The sequence below is a fragment of the Bos grunniens genome, chromosome X (genome assembly GCF_055505025.1).
Source record: "Bos grunniens cultivar Pamir isolate PY7600 chromosome X, Bosgru_T2T1.0, whole genome shotgun sequence".
NCBI lineage: Eukaryota > Metazoa > Chordata > Mammalia > Artiodactyla > Bovidae > Bos > Bos grunniens.
The window spans coordinates 142,991,917-143,011,246 of NC_141194.1; the positions used below are offsets into that span (position 1 = coordinate 142,991,917).

Genomic DNA, 19,330 nt, shown 5'->3' on the forward strand with positions numbered 1-19,330 from the left:
CCCATGGTAGCCCACCAGACTCCTCTGTCCACGAGATTTTCCAGGCAAGAATACTGGAGTGGGTTGCCGTTTCCTTCTCTAGGGGATCATGCAGTTTTTTTTTGTTTTGTTTTGTTTTTTTACCACTAGCACCACCTGGGAAGCCCCGATAAACTATAATAGTTTTTCCATCTGAGTATCCTTATCCTTAATCATGTAAGTCCCTTTTGCTGTGTAAGGTAAATATTTACAGGTTCTTACGTATTAGTGTGTGGACACCCTTGATGGGGGGTTCATTGTTCTGTCTACCACAACTGGTTTGGACAATTAAATGAACAGCCTATGGTCCAGCCAACTGCCTACTTGGATGTCTCATGGGCATTTCAAATTTAACATGTCCAAAACAGAACTTTTAATTCCTTTTCCACCAAAACTTGGGCCCCCACCAGTCTTCTCCACCTTAGCAAATGGCAACATTATCTACCTTTTTAATAAGTCAAAAGTGAAAAACCTAGGTGCCATCCTTGATTTCTTTCTTTTATTCCCTACATTCAATTGCTCAGCACATACTGCTGATCCCAAACTGAAAAATCTATTTTGAACCTATTCACTCCTCTCATCCTTATTGCCACCTTTCTAGTCCAAGCCATCGCTTAAATTTTTTTTAAATTTTTTAATATTTTGGCTATGTCACTTGCAGGATCTTAGTTCCTGGACCAGGGATTGAACCTGGGCCCATGGCAGTGAAAGCACCAAGTCTTAACTACTGGACTTCCAGGGAATTCCCCATAAGTCATCATTTCTTACTTGGGCTTTGTAGTAGCCTCTTAACTGGTTTTCCTACTCACAGCCTTGCTTCCTTCCCATCTGTTATCCACATAGCAACCAGAGGGATATTTCAAAAATGAAAATCAGATTATATAGCATCTCTGCATAAAAGCCTTCAATAACTCCCTGCTGCACTTAGAATTAAACTAACTTTACTCATTTATTTTAGAATTGAACATTTTAGTATGGCCCCAGTGGCCGCATATGACCTGGACCTCTGTCCAGCCACATCTCATCCGTTCTCACTCACCACACTGGCTGTGCTCACCTCTTTGTCGTTCATCCAGCCTTTCCTACTACCAGTACCACTGTTGCACCTTCTGTTCTCCCTAGTTCCTTATGTGGTTGATTCATTTTTATTTTTCAGGTCTCATTTCAAATATCACCTCTCATAGTGGCCTTCTCTGGCTCCTTGATTAAAAATACTTTCCTTACCTCCCATGTAATTCTCTAATAGAGCACCCTGTTTATTCCCCTCATAACATTACAATCTATACCTCACTTGTTGATTAGGTTTTTGACTGCCCCCCTCACTAGAACGTGGGCAAGGACCTGAGCTGCCTGGTGTATCATGATGCCCAGAGTGCAAGCTATCATTGAACGAATGCATGAAGCCAGTCTTCGCACTCTTTTGCTTCCTTCCACCTCTGTGATACCACATACGCTACCTTCAGCCTGCAACATATTCTCCCCTCAACCTATTCTTCACCAACTATTATCCTTTCACTTCCTTCAAAATGTAATATAAGACTCATTCCTTCCCAGGACTTCCCTGGTGGTCTAGTGGCTAAGACTCTGAGCTCCCAATGCAGGGGGCTCAGGTTTGATCCTTGGTCAGGGAACTAGATCCCATATGATGCAACTAAGCGTTTGCCTGCAGCAACTAAAGATGCCACATGCCGCAACAAAGATCAAAGATCCCACGTACCACAGCTAAGACCTGGAGCAGCCAAATAAATAATAACTGTTGCAGGAGACTTGGGTTAGATCCCTGGGTCAGGAAGATCCCCTGGAGAAGGAAATGGCAACCCACTCCAGTACTCTTGCCTGGGAAATCACAGGGACAGAGGAGCCTGGCAGGCTACAGTTCATTGGGTCACAAAGAATCAGACACAACTTAGTGACTAAACCACCACCACCATATAAAAAAAGACTTGTTTTTTTCGATTATACTTTAAATCTCTGATTCACTGAGTGAATCAATTATGGAGCTCCTTGGTAATCTTGTTAACGGTTGCTGCTATATTATCATGCCCTTGCTTGTATTTGCTTTGTAATTATAGTTATTTCATATGTGTAGGTATGTTTTGTTCCTGAAGACTAGAAGTTACTCCTGGCTCAATATTGCATCACATATCTTTATAATCCTCCCAAAGTACTTAGCCCAGTTTGGTGGAGCCCATTGCAAACCATAAAGCAGAAAAGCAGAACACTTCCTTCATACCTCTGGGAAAATACAAGAAGTTGGAAATTTGTTTTAGGAACAGTACTAGAGTTTTAAAAATATTTTTTTACAGCTTTCAGAATTTTTTAAAAAGTTGTTCACCTCAAGGAAAATCAAGAGTAACTAACATGAACTATTCACTCTGGGTTAAGAATCTGTTAAACTCACCTGTCACCTCTAAACTCACCTGATGCAAAGAACTGATTTCTTGGAAAAGACCCTGATGCTGGGAGATTGAAGGCAGGAGAAGGGGATGACGGAGGATAAGATGGTTGGATGGCATCACTGACTCAATGGACATGAGTTTGAGCAAGCTCTGGAAGTTAGTGATGGACAGGGAAGCCTGGAGTGCTGCAATCCATGGAGTTGCAGTCAACTGAGTCAGACATGACTGAGTGACTGAACTGAACTGAAACGAAACTGTAACTGATTGGGCTACAGATGAGATTTTCTTGTGTGTATCAACTTCTCTTTTCCATAAAACACAGTCTGCCCCAGTGGCTGAAAAAATGAGTTATTTTGATATATTTCAATAGGACAAGTTTCTGAGAGTTTAAAGATTTTGGCCAGTATGTATATAGCAATAATTTTCTAACTCAAATTAATAATAAATGACCAACACATAATTTTTCTTTGGAAAATAAATTTAATAGGGAAAAATACTTCCAACATACTGAAAGTCTCTTTCTGTGTGTGTATAAATTAACAACTTAATATTAGATATTGCTTTTTAATGCATAGATAGGCTATTCAAAAGGTACAATTACATAAACTTGACATAGAATCCCCAAGGTAGAATAAACCCAAAATTTGATTTAAAAAAAATCTAGTAGACATGATTAGCCCAAAGTGCTTTTTTAGTTACATTGTGGGTCTGTGTGTGTGTCAAATGTTCTATTTGATCCTCTCTAGGCAACTGGGACATGCTGTGAGAATAAGTTGGCTAAATAATTTATTTTCTGGGTAGGCTTGCAAAGCAAACTAAAAAGGCAGAGAATTCAGGCCATTTGAACTATACAATGACTAACTGAAAGAAGGTTTTCTGGGGCATAACGAAGCAGTTATGCTACAAACTACCTTCTAGAAACACAAGAAGGCTTCAAACTTAAATAAAGAAGGCTGGATCTACTATGACGGTGGTAACTTTTAAATGTTAAATGCTTTTCATTTAGTTTCTGGTAAGGCATAATTTACATCATGGTGCGTGCACTCCAAAGTCAGCCAGGATTGTGAGTTCTAGAATGACTGGATCGGGAAGTCTCTAGTGAATCTGGGTGAAACTAGGCTGCTGTGGGTTAGTGAGCCTGTGAGCCTGTGAGCCTGTGGCAGAGCTCCAGCATGCTGTCTGCCCAGTCACTTCAAAAGCACGTTGCTCTGAGGGGTCATGGCCAGGCCCTTTCTTTGGTGTTTTGTACACTGCCTATTTGATGCTTTTCAACTATTTGATGCTTTTGAACTGTGGTGTTGGAGAAGACTCTTGAGAGTCCCTTGGATTGCAAGATCAAACCAGTCAATCCTAAAGAGAATGAATCCTGAATATTAACTGGAAGGACTGATGTTGAAGCTGAAGCTCCAATACTTTGGCCACCTGATTCAAAGAACTGACTCATTGGGAAAGACCCTGATGCTGGAAAAGATTGAAGGCAAGAGGAGAAGGGGAGGACAGAGGATGAGATGGTTGGATGGCATCACCAACTTGATGGCCATGAGTTTGAGCAAGCTCTGGGAGTTGGTGATGGACAGGGAAGCCTGGTGTGCTGCAGTCCATGGGGTCGCAAAGAGTTGGACATGACTGAGTGACTGAACTGACTGACTGACATTGCCTATTTATATCCAGAGTGTAAACTGTACATTTCATTACTGCTAGGTTTTGTTATAAAATCACGGTGGTGCAGGTGTTCACAGGGCCATCACTCTGGAGCTCAGGTATGGCCGAATCTTCTCATTTCCAAGAGCAGCAGACAGGAGCACCCTCTCGTTACTCCATGCGTGCACAATTCTGAGGCTACATTCCTCTCTGATTGCAACACGCCTTCAATCAATGCACCTCTAGTTCCATTCAGTTTTAAAGAGTTGGTTTTTTAGACTTTAGTTGTCCAGTTTTGAAGAACTTGTTTAATTCCCGTAACTCCTGGGGCTTCAAACTCTGATCCACCCCTGGGGTCAATTTATAGCTCAGAGGAGACATGATGTAACCATTTTGGTAAAGACAGATTCTCTTGCAGAACTCAAAGGTGCCAAACATAACTCCAAAATATGGAACTATCTGTAGAGAAAGAAAATGAAAATCATGTGAAAATCTTAAAACATCAATGCATCTGCAATCAACTTCGATCAGGGTAAACTGAGATAAAGGCTATGGACAATACAACATGGTCATTATTTTGGAATCAGGGAAGATGGAAAAATGCAAGCCGGCCCAGTGAGGGTTGGGGAGAGGAGTGGCAGAGCCATTGAAGGGCCTGCCCTGGGGAAGCTTGGGTGTGGGTTGATATGCATGTAGACAATCTAACACTGCTTGTCAACATACACTTGCCTTTTTTTGGCCATGCCACGCATGGTTTGTGGGATCTTAGTTCCCTGACCAAGGATTGAACTCAGTAGTGAAAATGCTCAGTCCTAACCACTGGACAGCTGGGCAATTCCTAATATAATCTTGTCTTGATTGGAATCATTTCTGTGCCAACTAGTGCAAGGTTAGTCCACAGTTCTTGACCTTTTTTTTTTTAAAGTCATGGAGTTCTTTTGGAAAATGATAAAAGTTATGGATCCTTTCCCCAGAGAGATGCACATACGCCCATATGGACACATTTTTTCATACAATTTTAGGATAGGGGGTTATAGTCCTTTTAGGAGTCTATGAACCTCCATTTTGGGAACCTTGACACTAAATGCTTAGCTCCTCTGGGATGGGGTATCAGATGTCCCAACACTGCACAGGGTCCCCACTCTTTAGGGCCAACATCCAGCCTGCATTCACAGGCTCTGTGCTAGAGGAGGTGTTTGCAGGCAAACTGCAGAGGGAGTGGCAAAGGTATAGAACAGGGTGGCAGTGGCGAGGCGGACAAGTGGGAGACTGACCACTTCTCTCACCTTCAGCAGGTTGGCTGCCAATCCATTCCAGAGCCCCAGGACCCCTTGGGCTTTCACTATCTGCCGGAAGCAGTCCATTGCTCCTGAGAAATGGACATCCACCCCTCCACCATGGGGAAGGTAGGGGCTCTGAGCCTGGTAGGAAAGAGAAGATGGGATGAGGTGATTTAGTCACTGGGAAATAATGGTTTTGTCAAGCAGCCAAGGTCTCAAGATTCAGTGTCCTGGCCAAGATGATGATGAAATGGCCGCCACAGGACTCTCTTTTCTGTAGGCTTAGAATGAGTATTAGTGGGCAGGAAAGCCATGACACCCTATTCACATGTTTGGGGCTATTGTTCTTAGAAGGAAGCAGCTATTCTGGATGGACTCCACTTCACACTTACAACTGCCTCTCAATCTATACCCTCTGGACATGGTAGACACCTCTCAGGCCTTTAATCTTTTTTTTTCATTTTCATTTGTCTTCTTTATTAGCTATAAGGATTTAACACATATACTATACTCACAAACAGCTGCAAGCTGCCAAGGATACTGTTTTACATTAAACAGGTTGTAACAGAGACTTTAATCTTTTTTAAGTGCCTTCTGTTTCCTTGTCTTAAATGATCCCTCCTCTATGAAGCCCTCAAATAGGGGCTGCTCATTTCCCCACCTCACAGATGTCCTGGAATGGGCAGCAGAGGGAAGGGCATTCTTCCAGCTCCCGCTTTCTGTTCCCAGACCCTGGCCACTCTCATGTCAAAAGCTCTCAGCTGGGGCTGGTGGCACTAAACCACACCCGTTGCTGTTTTCAGTTACTGGCCTCCTGGCCACTCTTCTACACTCACTGAGGCCTGTGACACCTAGTAGCTCCCCCTCTTCCACAGTCACCACCGTCATAGGGAACTTTAGCATCTGTAGTCATTCCATCTCATACCTTGTTTCTAGACATAGGCATCCATGATCCTCCCCTTGACACCCCTTTGACCACCCACTCCTTTGGTTACCCCATGCATTTCATCACCACTCCCAGTACCATTCTGGCTGACCACCAAAATGCCCCATCTCTGAAAGTAATTTTTTGTCCTTTGACAAAATAATTTTATGATCAAATGAAAGAACTTTTCAATATACCATCTACAGGCAGAATTGACAACACTCATCCAGTGTGAGGGGGACAGCCCCTTATAGGTGGCTTTCAGAAATGCAGACACATTTACATCAAGCTATACATCTACTTAGGTTCGTTTCTGAGATGTCTAGTTGAGGTCAATATAGCATTTTATTATGATGGAATCAAGCTTTTCCATGTGGGAGAAGCAATAGAGTATATTAGTCAGAGAAGCATAAACCTTGGAGTCAAACAGGTTGGGTTCTAGTCCATGGCTGCTCCACTTACTGGTCATGTGGCCCTGGGTAACTCATCTAATCTTTTCGAGCCTCGGTTTCCTTATTTAGAAAACAGGAATAGTATCTGCTGTGAGAATGAATGAGATGTGCATGCAAAGTACTGGTGTCAGGCACATGGAAAGGATCAATAAATATGAGCTGAAAGTGAAAGTGTTAGTTGCTCAGTCGTGTCGGACTCTCTACAACCGTATGGACTGTAGCCCGCTGGGCTCCTCTGTCCATGGAATTCTCCAGGTAAAAGTACTGGAGTGGGTTGCCATTTCCTTTTCCAGGGGATTTTCCTAACCCAGTGATTGAACACGTGTCTCATGCACTGCAGGCAGATTATTTACCATATGAACCACTGGGGAAGTCCTGCTATGACTATTCTGTATAAAGTATTCTAAATATCAGTCAAACCCCTAACCTGACATATGAGTCCTCTGTCTCCACTTCAGAACTGCTTGGACCAGTGTCCTCATCCATCCAGCTCCCCCGCTCCCTGATGCCTATTAACCATAATCATTCGGATCACTAACTGATCTAGTCACATGCCCTCTCCCTTGTCTCCCATGCTATTAGTTCCCTGTTGGCTTCATGGTCCTCCTTTTCTTGACCTCCCAGCCCTTCTTTTTGTTCCTGGTCTTAAAATCCTTGCCCTTTGTCCTTCAGCTGATCTCCATCCCCCCTCCCCACCAACCTCTTCTCTGCACCAAGCTGTTGAACATGAATCCACAAAGGGACAGGTCGGCACCACTGAAGCTTTGAGGTCTCTAGCCTCCGCTGGACCATCATACTGCAGGGTGAGCTCTGGAAGCATTGTTTCCCATTCCTCCCAGTAGCTCTTCCCAACCTCACCATACACAACGCCCTGCACATCACAGTGTCCTCTGTCCCAGATGGAGTTTGTGTTGTGTTGCACAGTTTGTGGGGAAGACAGATCATCTTTCCTTCCCACTGGTGCCCTGGATCTCACACCTTTGAATTCCTCTTGGCCACCTTTCCCAAGAGACCTGATTTCCTCCCTTAGTAAATGAATAAACTCAAGTCCCTCCCATATGAAAAAACAACTCCTTCCTCCAATCTTTGTCTTTTAGACTCTGCCCAATCTCGTGTTCCCGAAGTAACATACAGTAAAATTACCTTGCTTGGGCGTAGTTACATGAGTATAGACACATGTATAGATGGGCTTCCCTGGTGGCTCAGTGATAAAGAATCCACGTGTCACTGCAGCAGACGCAGGTTCAATCCCTGAGTCAGATCCCCTGGAGGAGGAAATGGCAACCCACTCCAATATTCTTGCCTGGTAAATTCCATGGAGAGAGGAGCCTGGCAGGCTACAGTCCATGGGGTTGCAAGAGTCAGACACGACTGAGGACTGAGCATACATGCACACACATGTATAGATCTGTGTGACCACCCCTGTAATCAGGATATAGAACTGCTCCATTAGCCCCCAGAATTTTCCTGCTCCTTTATAATCACAGTCACCCCCACCCTAGGCCAGGGCAACCACTGATCTGTTCTGTTCCTGTAGTTTTGCTCCCTGAGAATGTCATATAAATGGAAACATAGAGCTTGTAACTGTTTTGAGATGCGTTTCTTTCACTCAGCATGATGCCTCTGAGAGTCATCCATGCTGTGTTCATCAATAGGTTTTTTTTACTGCTGAGTCGTATTCCATTGTGCAGACGTATCATAATTTGCTTATCCATCTAGCTGTGGATGGACATGTCTCTCCCTTTCCATCTGTACTTCTTGAAATAGCTGTCTACTCTGGCTGACTCCACTTCCTCTCTTCCCACCTCCCCACTCTACCCACTCAGTTTAACATCTGTCTCCATTACCCTGCTGAACTGATTGTGGCCAGGCCTATCTCCTTTCCTTGCTCTTTCATAGTTGGTATAATTACTTATTTTCTTTATTGGTTGCTCCTACCCCCCAACTAGAATTTCAGCTCTGTAGGAAAGGGATTTCTGTTCTCCATCAAGGCAAAGGGTGAACTTTGGGGTTAGGCCTTCCCCTTGAGGTATAATAACAACCAAGCACAGACAGAGTATGAGAAAAGGAATGTTAAACGAACAAGCTGAGTCTCCAGCCTAGAGTTACAGGAGCCAAAAATGGTCAGGGGTCTTTGGCGAATGTCTTTAAAGTGTTCATCTTAGCACTGTTCTGACATGGCCTCTTTTCCTTCCTATCCCATTGAGAAAGAACTGCTGTCAAAGAGATATTAAGCTTCCTTTCCCTTAGAAAGAATCAGCCTAATTGCAAGGTTTGAAGTGCATCTTGCTACTGGAAGATTGAAATATTAAAAAGAGGAGATTGTGCTCATGCAGGAAATTAACTGTCTTATTCTGTTATGAGATAATATTATTGATCTATCTTCTGCTGGTTTCCAGTAAAATAGCAAAAAGCCCCCAGTCATGAGTCAAGGTAATAATTGTGCAACCTGGGATCCCCTACCACCACTAAAACAAAAAACACTAACCAAGTTACATAAATTATATAACAGGTTCAGTTATAGTCAATTTGTGATGAATCAGGATCTATGGTCAATCTTGGGACCCTAACAATCTTTCAGATGTCTTTCCTTCACTCCACCTTCAGTGTTCACATGGACCATTGTAGCAGCATCCTTAGTAGTCTGTTTGGGACAGAAAAAGTTTGAGACTTCTTGCCTTCTGTCTCTATAGAGCAGCCAGAGTGATTAAAAAAAAAAATCAAATCTTTTTACTCACCTGCTTAAAATATTTTAATGACTTTATTAAAGCCACTGAGAATAAATATAAAATTTTCACTGCTGTCTGTAAGCTGTAGTGGTAATATTGTAGTAAATATTTAACAACTGGTTCTGTGGGTGGAGGAAGCCCTGAGTTGTAGAATTTCTTTATTTCAATGTTGTAAATACTCCTACCATGGCAGATTGCAGGCTACCAACTGTGAGGTTAACCAGCACCCAAATTTGCTGCAATTTAATAATCAGCTCTCTTGAGCTGGTAGGAACTGGCTGAACACATGACGCGAAGGCTCAGGCCCTGCGTGACCTGCGCCAGGACATATTTTCAGTTTCATCTTGCGCCACTACACTTCAATTGCACTGGCCTTCTTCCTGTTCTCCTCTGGCCCCCTCTCTCCTTTGAGCCAGAGGATCATGTAACCAACTATCAACTTGACATCTCTCCACTTAAAAGTCTAATAAACACCACAAACTGTATATGTGTTTTGACCTCTTTGCTCAGGCCCCAAATAGGAGTTCCCTTAAGTCCTCTTCACCCCTTGTGTATACCACTCAAAACTCATCAGATACTGTCATTGCTTTGCTTCGAAACCTTCACCAATCCCCAGTTTTCCAAAGGAAAACTTCCAGAAGGAGTGTTTTCCAAAGAAAACTTAATAGAATTCAAAACTCTCTACAATTTGGCCCCCACCTATCTTCCCAGCATCATTTCCCAATATCACCCCATGATGGGCTAGTTTCATGTGTCAACTTGGCTAGGCCATGGTCAGTACCCAGATATTTGGTTAAATACCAGTTGGGATGTTACTGTAAAGGTATTTTGTAGCTGTGATTAACATTTAAGTCACTAGACTTTGTTAATTTGATAAATTAGGAGTTTGGGATTAATATATACACACTACTGTATATAAAATAAACAACAAAGACCTACTGCATAGCACAGAGAACTATACTCAATATTTTGTAATAACCTATAATAAAAAAGAATCTGAAAAAGAATATAAATATATATATATAACTGAATCACTTTGCTGTTCACCTGAAACTAACACAACATTTAAATCAACTATAGTTCAATTTTTAAAAAGTCACTAGGCTTTTGAGTAAAGAAAATTACCCTTCATAATGTGGGTTGGTCTCATCTAATTAGTTGAAGGCCTTTAGAGGGAAAAAGACCGACTGAGGTGCCATGAGAAACGGAATTCTGCCTGCAGTCCACCTTTGGACTTGAACCGAAACATCTCCAGTCTTTTCTTTTCCTGTGTTGTGCTCCCTGAGGTACTGGTTAGACCTCTGCCATGGGCCAGGCTACCTGGTATAAGTTATCTGGATGCAATCTCTGGGCTGGCAGCCTGCAAGCTCATGGGAGCAGACACTAGGCAGTCCTCACTGTCCCAGCTCTTCAGGGTCTAATACCCTTCATTGTACATACCAGGCACTCGTCAAATGTCAAACAAAATTCCCCTCAATATCAGTGTCGCTAGTAGCTTTCCCCAGTACAACTGTTTACCTGTGACCGGGCTCAAATAAGCCTCATGTATGGCCAGGAAATAAAATGGCCAATATTTACAGAGTTATAGGTGTCAGGCATTACACTGAGCACTTGACATGGACTAGCTCATTTAATCCTCACAGGAGCCTCATGAAATAGGCAGTATTATCTTACTAGCCCAGTTTTATGGATGGCAAAATAGAGCCCGAGAAAAGAGAAATTTTCAAAATCGCAGACTGCTTGAAAAAAGCATCAACTTGAATCTGGGTCAGATTGAAGCTCTATCCCACTAAGCTACACTATTTCCAGTGAGATTACTACCTCAGCCCTCTGTAAACCTGTTACCACATAGCAACCTCGAATGTGGGTGCCACAGCACACACTGAATGGATTCTTTATGCTAGGACTGGAGCTTATGGTGGTGGTGTTGAGTCGCTCCGTCGTGTCCGGCTCTTTGTGACCCCGTGGACTGCAGTGTGCCAGGCTTCCCTGTCCTTCTCTATCTCCTGGAGTTTGCTCAAAGTCATGAGTTTGCTCATGGTATGGTATGAATAAATGCCTCTACAAGGGTCACACTAAACAGATATCCAGAAAATGGATAGCCAACAGGGTCCTATTGTATAGTATATGGAACTCTGCTCAATATTATGTGGCAGCCTTGATGGGAGAGGAGTCTGGGGGAGAATGCATACATGTACATGTATGGCTGAGTCCCTTTGCTGTGCACCTGAAACTATCACAATATCATTAATCAGCTGTACTCCAATACAAAATAAAAACTTTATTTAATAAAAAAAAAAACCAAATAGACACCCAGATTGCAAAGGCAAAATCATATTGCTGGTTGCCCCCTGGACTGACTGTCTGTGTGTCCCCAAAGTTCATATGTTGGATCCCTAATCCCTACTGTGATGGTATTTGGAGGTGGCAGGTGATTAGGTTATGAGGGTGGAGCCCTCATCAATGGGATTAGTGCTCTTATAAGGAGACACACAAGAGAAATAAGGAGACACACAAGAGAAATAATGTCTCTCACTTCACCATGGGAGAAGACAGCAAGAAAGTGGCTATTTGCAAACCAGGGAGTGGCTTCTCACCAGATACCAAACCTGCTGGCACCTTGATCTTGGACTTCCCAGTCTCTAGAACCGTGAGGCGTAAGTGCTTGTCAAGTCACCTAATCTATAGTATTTCTGTTATAGCAGCTCGGATTAAGATATCCTCAAAGAAAGAAAGACTGGTATGGCTATATAGCCATGCTTCTCAACCTTTAGCTACATATTAGAGTAAACATGGAAGCTTTTCAAAACCATCAATGATTGGAATCAGCCCTGGAGACTGTGATTTAACTGACTTGGGGTGAGGTCTGGACGTCAGCAGTTTTGGCAAGCTCCCCACATGAGTCTGATAGGCAGACAGGTTGAGTTTCGCTGGCGTGGGCCTTTCATAGCACACAGCAGCTAAGGCTAAGACCTGAGCCCACCCCCCAGCTGCTGACAGTGAGAGCACCTGGGCAGTGAGAGCACATGGGCACTGAGGCCAGACTGCTTAGATTGAGACCTCAGTTTGCCACTCACTAACCTTGGGACTTTGAGCAAATGCCTTGACCTACCCGAGCCTCAATTTCCTCATCTGTAAAATGGGATAATAATAATAATAATGCATGTTTTATAGGATTGTTGTCAAGATTAAATGAAATACATGTAAAGTGCTTAGAACAGCATTTGACAAATAGTAACCACCATTATCATTACTATAGAGTGTTTCAGCTTGGAGAAGAGGGAATTCCCTGGCAGTCCAGTGGTTAGGACTCTGTGCTTTCACTGCCAAGAGCTCAGGTTCGGTCCCTGGCTGGGGAACTAAGATACCACAAGTTGTGCAGCATGGTCAAAACAGAAAACCCCCCAAACCTAAAAACTCCCCAAAATACCCAAACAACAACAGCAACAACAACAAAAAAAACCCCAAAACCTCCCAAAGCTTGGAGAAGAGACAAGTATACTGAAGACTAAACCAACCCAGGAGCCTAGAATGCTAGACTGCCATTTGCCCAAACTGTATCTTACTAGTAAAGAGACACAAAGCGTATCAGGTTACTAACCACAAGGCCCTGAACTTAAATCCTCCCTCCATACAAACCCAGGTGACTATCCTGTGGTGTCAAGTTCAGATCTGCCAGAATGGACGCAGTGTTCTACAGCAGACGTCACCTGAGAAAGCTGAGTCCTAGATCTGGCTCTGCCACCATTTGCCTCACCTTGACCAAGTCCTTGAATTCCTTGAACCTTTCTTTCCTCACACATCAGATTAAGGAGGCTGAAACTAAATGACCTTGAAGGCTCTTTCTTGCTCCTCTAATCCACGCTGCTGGTCCTACTCCACAACTCCTTCCTGCCCCTAGGACTTCAAATCTGTGCTTCCCTTTGCCTAGCTAAGTCTTTCTTACCGATGAGACTAAACATTACTTCTGCAGGGAAGTCTTCCCAGATCTCCAGCCTAAGTCAGGAGCCCAGTACACACTTTTGGTCACCCCGTACTTCTCTTTCATGGCGTGTGATACAGTTTGTAATGATCTAGTGGACAGTGCTTCCCTGGTGGCTCAGACGGTAAAGAATCTGCCTGCAATGTGGGAGACCTGGGTCCGATCCCTGAGTTGGGAAGATCCCTTGGAGAATGAAATGGCAACCCATTCCAGTATTCTTGCCTGGAGAATCCAACAGACAGAGGAGCCTGGAGAGCTACAGTTCATGGGGTTGCAAAGAGTTAGACATGACTGAGCAACTAACATTTTCACTTTCAGTGTATAATTATTTCATGTCTCTCTACCCCCCATACCTCACAGACTAAATACCATGAGGGCAGTGACTATGTCTATCTTGTTTATGGTTTTGTTCCCAAAGGCTACCAATATGCTCAGCACCCAGAACGTGCTTAATACATATTGAAGGAAAGAAGGATCGGATTTGCAGTCAGTGGAAATGATAGGTAAGCACTTCAAAGCAATGTGCTTGATTGTTTCTGTGATAAACTCCCCAGAGGTCTTCTACCAGAGGCAATGTTTTAGGTTTTTTTATTCTTTCCATGAGTACTGAAATAATTAAATAATACTTGTGAAGATGTAAACTCATATTCCCTTGATTAGAGCAATCCTAATTCTAGGAATCTATCCTACAGATACATTTGCCCATGTGGGAAATGATGTATGTTACAAGGATTTTTGTTGCAGCATTGTTGATAAGAGCAGCAAACTGGAAATAATCTGAATGTCTATCAAAGAGATAGTATGTCATACTATGGAACACGATGTCACCATTTAAAAGTATGTGGCAGTTAAATCTGGACTGATAAGGTGCCATCTCCAAGATACATTTTAGGTGGAAAAGAAAACAGCGTAGAAGAGATATATGCATGCTGCTGATTTTCTAAAAACAAAAAGAATATAAATATGCATGTTTATGTATATCTTTGGATAGACCATGTGTGGAATGACTAGGTAAAAAACTGGAAACAATAGGGTTTTCTCTACAGAGAACTGGAGGGGCCGAGGGACAAAGGTTGGGGAAAACTAGCTTTTTAATGGACATTATTTGTACCTCTTGGATTTTGTTTCAAATGCATATGTTCCCTAGGCAAAAGGTAGAATGTTAATTGTAAAAAAGCATGAATGAAGACAATAAGAAGACAAACCACAGGCTAGGAGAAAATATCGGCAAAAGTCATATCTGATAAGCGACCATAGAGAGAACTCTTAAAACTCAACAATAAGAAACAACCAAATTACCACTCCACATCAACTAGAATGGCCACAATCCGGAACACCAAGGGCAACAGATACTGGTGAGGATGTGGGACAACAGGAACTCTCCTTCATTACTCGTGGGCATGGACAACGGTACAGTCACTCTGGAAGACAGTTTGGTGGTTTCTTACAAAACTAAATATACTCATACCATAGGAGCCAGCGATTGTGCTGATTAGATATTGGTATTTACCTAAAGGAGGTTAAAAATTTATGCCCTCACAGAAACCTGCACATAGTTGTTTAAAGCAGCTTTATTCTTCACTTCCAAAGCTTCCAAAACAAGATGTCCTTCAGTGTGTGAATGGATAAATGAACCAGTATCAGACAATGAAATATTAAACTGAGAAAGGTATGAGTTATCAAGCCATGAAGAGAGAGGATACTTAAGACGTCATTATACATTAGCATAAATCCATGGAATGGACAACACCAAGAGTGAACCCTAAGGTAAACTTTGGACTTGGGGTGATTATGTTGTGTCACGGTAGGTTCATCAGTGGTAACAAGTGTACCACTCTGGTGGGGGATGTTGATACTGGGGGAGGCTGTGCATGTGTGGAAGCCGAGGGTGTATAGAAAATCTCTGTATCTTCCTCTCCATTTTGCTGTAAACCTAAAACTGCTCTAAAAAACCCAAAGTCTTCATTGAAAAAAAGAGTAAAAGGAGAGACAAAAGAAAGAATACACAAAAAAGAAGAAAAGAGTCTGCTAGTTGGAGCCAACAGGAGCTCATAACCTCTTACTTGTTATTTGGAAACAACTTCTAACTTCTGCAGTAACATAGGACACAAACTGAAGACCACACCATCCAGTTTCCAAGCCGTCTGAGAATGTATATTCGTGGAAGGCAGTTGGCAAATCCCAAGGAGTCAGACAAGTCAAAAAAAAAAAAAATCCAATGGTATTAAAGTAAAAGGGCCTTTATGTCTTGTGAGCCACACGGCTCAAGTTTCTCTTGGCAGAGCTAGGTCCCCCCAAATTGTCCTCATACAGCTGAGAAACACCCTGGCTCCTTGGGGGCGGGGGATGTCCATGCAAGCGGGTATAGGCAGCTGCTCCCGGCTTGGCAGGCCTACAATCCATCCCTCATAATGACCCACTCGGAAAGCCTGCAGTGACGTGGGGGCAGCGAGGAAACGGACAGCAGGCTAGTATTTTGCTTGGGAAGAGAAGAGAAATAGTTTCCACGTACCAGCTGGGGGTGGAGGTGGGGAAATCAAAAGTGCAGCTGGACCAGACTCAAGAAAGCAATTGAGATGCAGGCAGGGGAGCAGCCGAGGGAGGCCGTGGCAGTGTGTGCAGGGCACAGCCAACTTTTAGTGTTACCTTCTAAAATTTTGTTTTGATCTTTTGGCCACACCCCACAGCTTGTGGAATCTTAATTTCCTGACCAGGGATTGAACCTGGGCCCTTGGCAGTGAAAGCACCAAGTCCTAACCACTGGACCATCAGGGGTGTCCCTAGTGTCATCTTGACAAGGAATGAGACTGCGTAGGAAGCTTGCGGGAAAAGATTTGGCACATGCCAGTTTTCAGCAGGCTGGGAATACACAGACATATGCAGTAGCTGCACCCAGTGGCCTCTGGGTGAACACCTGTTAAATTAACCCAACAAATGAATGACCCACTCCACTACCATCCCTTCTCACCATTATCTATAGAGAGGGAAGATCTTTTGAGGTCTTTCGATGCTAGCTCATTTGTGTGTTTATAGTGATCATAGAAAACACATAAACACACCTGGCCTGGCTTTTGTAGCTCTAATCAGGCCTCTAATCATGCCTGAGTAGATTCTGAAGAGATGCTTCAAGAATAAAAATAGTACCTTAGCTTTATTGAGTATTTATCATGTGTCTGGCTCTGTGTCTGCATTAACCCCATTCAGTCTTCTCCACAGGAATATGAACCAGGCACTTCTCCCCTTGTTTTACAGAGGAGGAAAGATGAGGTTCAGAGAGGCAACGTGGTTTACCCAAGTTCACACACAGAGTAAAGGGCAGGGCTGGCATCTAAAGCCCACACTCTGGACCACAGAGCTAGTCTGCCAATTAAAGCTTTATGATAAACACAGCTATCAAAAGCAAATGAGCAGGGGATCTTCCCTGGTGGCTCAGTGGTAAAGAATCCATCTGCCAATGCAGGCGGAGAAGGCAATGGCACCCCACTCCAGTACTCTTGCCTGGAAAATCCATGGACGGAGGAGCCTGGTAGGCTGCAGTCCATGGGGTCGCTAGGAGTCGGACACGACTGAGTGACTTCACTTTCACTTTTCACTTTCTTGCATTGGAGAAGGAAATGGCAACCCACTCCAGTACTCTTGCCTGGAAAATCCATGGACGGAGGAGCCTGGTAGGCTGCAGTCCATGGGGTCGCTAAGAGTCGGACACGACTGAAGCGACTTAGCAGCAGCAGCAGCAGCCAATGCAGGAGACACAGGTTTGATCCAAGAGGATCCCACATGCCGCGGGGCAACTAAGCCTGTGTGCCTCCAACTATTGAGTCTGTGCTCTAGAGCCTGCGACCTGCAACTAAAGAAAAAAAGCCCATGCAACAATGAAGACCCAGCACAGCCAAAACCAAGTAAATACATTATTAAAAAACAAACAACCACCTCCCTTAACAAATGAACAGGGACTTCCCTGGTGTTCCAATGGTTCAAACTCCAAGCTCCCAATACAGGGGGCACAGTTTCAATCCCTGGTCGGGGAACTAAGATCCCATATGCCACATGGCGTGGCCAAAAACAAACAAACAAACAAAAAAGAGACAAACAAATCTCCAAAACAAATGAATAACATCTATGTGAGGGAAAGGAGGTAAAAACTGGTGCTGCATTTCTAAAGCTGGCTTGATGCCAGCAGAGGGATTCACAAACCCCAGTGTGCATCTCCTCCTGACAGCAGGGCCTACAGATGAGTGCTCACAGCTGTGGGCCTTTCCTGGGACTTCCCTCCCTTCCCCGCTCTTCACCCCAACCCTGGAGGCAGGGGGAAGGGGAGCTCCCATTTTAGCTGCTGTTATTGTCCAGCTGGACCTCAAAGAAGTCTGCTTAGCAGAGGTTGGCCATTTTGATTCCCAGACTTTATCTCTTGGAAAGAATGAGACAGTGCAAGTCAGGAGGAAAGGGCAGAGTGATTTTACAATGAATGGAATTAGGAAGGCTCCTCCCTGCGGCCCTGGGCCCACCCCCCACCCCTCTGCCCTGCCCCGTGCCTGCCCTCTAGGGAATGGTCTTGTTTCCATGATCAACAACTGCCATCCCTAAAGTATTTAGGACACTCTACACCTTTGGAACAAACAAAGGGGAGACTTCTTTCCTTATACCTTAATGATGATACTCAAACAAAGCCACCTGGCCTGAGGGATGTCCAGACCTCTACCTGGATCCGAAAAATGTCCTTTTTTTCCCCCGTCAGAATGCCAAGGCAATGCTACTGACTGAGGCAGAAGCTGCCAGTTCCCAAAGGGCCCGGCCACCAAAGCAAAATGATGGCAAGGAATTAGAGATGCAGTGAACTCAAGGTAACGTTCCCACCCTCTCCCATGACCCTGAGAGCCGAGAACCCAGCGGTGTTTGTATTTGTGGAGCAGCGGGTGAGTTGGCTGTGCTGGGGAAACAGAACTCTAGTCCTCCTGAGACTAGATGCCATGTCAACCAAGAAATGCTGAACTAGGCAGCACACCTGAAACGCATGTAGTGCTTCCTGGCAGGTGTGCTGAGAATAATCTACACTTTCTCATGCTGGGGCTTTGCACCTGCTCTGCCACGGGCTCGGCGAGCTGCTGGGGCTTTCTTCCCAGTCTGTCCGAGCGGCATGGCCAGTCTGAGGCGGCCAAAGGTCCACGGCTGCTGAATGTTCTCTGCTCCTCATTTCAATCTGCAGGCTTCAAGCTTTCCGTTGTCAGGCTGCCAGTAACCAAAGAAAGCCAGGGCGCCCAACAGCCTGGTTTTCTAAAGATTTTTTTTTTCCCCTTCCAACTGAGTTAACCATTCCTTGGCCAAAGCCACTCTCGTGCCTGTTTCTGAGCTAGCGTGCTACTGGTTTGTTTTTTTTTTTCAACTGAGGCCCAGCGTTCCCAAATCTCAAGATTAGGTTTCATTCTCTGTCATCCTGAACTGAAAAAAAACAAAAAAACAAAAAAACCCTAACTGATTACCTAGCATCTAGGAACAAGCTCGGGAGAAGGCAATGGCAACCCACTCCAGTGTTCTTGCCTGGAGAATCCCAGGGATGGTGGAGCCTAGTGGGCTGCCATCTATGGGGTTGCACAGAGTCGGATACGACTGAAGCGACTTAGCAGCAGCAGCAGGAACAAGCCCCGGGAGCCCTGGTGGATAAAGCATGGGCCTGAAGGAAAGACCTGATTTCCTAGCCCTCGAGCCACTTGGTAGCTAAGTGAATGCTGGGCAGGTAACTTACCCTCTCTGTGCCTCATGCCTCATTTCTTCACCTAGAAACTAGGGATACTAACTATACTTACTTAATAGGGTGGATGAAGAGGATGGAATGGGATGATACACAGCCTGGTTCACATTACATGATGAATAAATGGTAGTTATTATCACATTATTGTCATTTCTTAT

General features: G+C 44.0%; 1 protein-coding gene and 1 non-coding gene across 2 annotated transcripts in view; both read right to left on the reverse strand.

Moving 5' to 3' along the window:
• Positions 1-2,877: 2,877 nt before the first annotated feature.
• The window catches only part of SLC25A43 (solute carrier family 25 member 43), a 41,205-nt gene continuing 24,752 nt past the window's right edge, over positions 2,878-19,330 (reverse strand). The window contains exons 4-5 of the mRNA XM_086389832.1: positions 5,345-5,479; positions 2,878-4,517 (exon numbers count right to left, since the gene is read on the reverse strand). Coding sequence (XP_086245958.1) covers positions 4,317-4,517; positions 5,345-5,479 — 336 coding nt within the window. The 3' untranslated portion in view covers positions 2,878-4,316. The remainder of the gene's footprint in view (positions 4,518-5,344; positions 5,480-19,330) is intronic.
• On the reverse strand, positions 16,129-16,201 carry TRNAE-UUC (transfer RNA glutamic acid (anticodon UUC)). Its single transcript has one exon. It is a non-coding gene; the product is annotated as a tRNA-Glu (tRNA).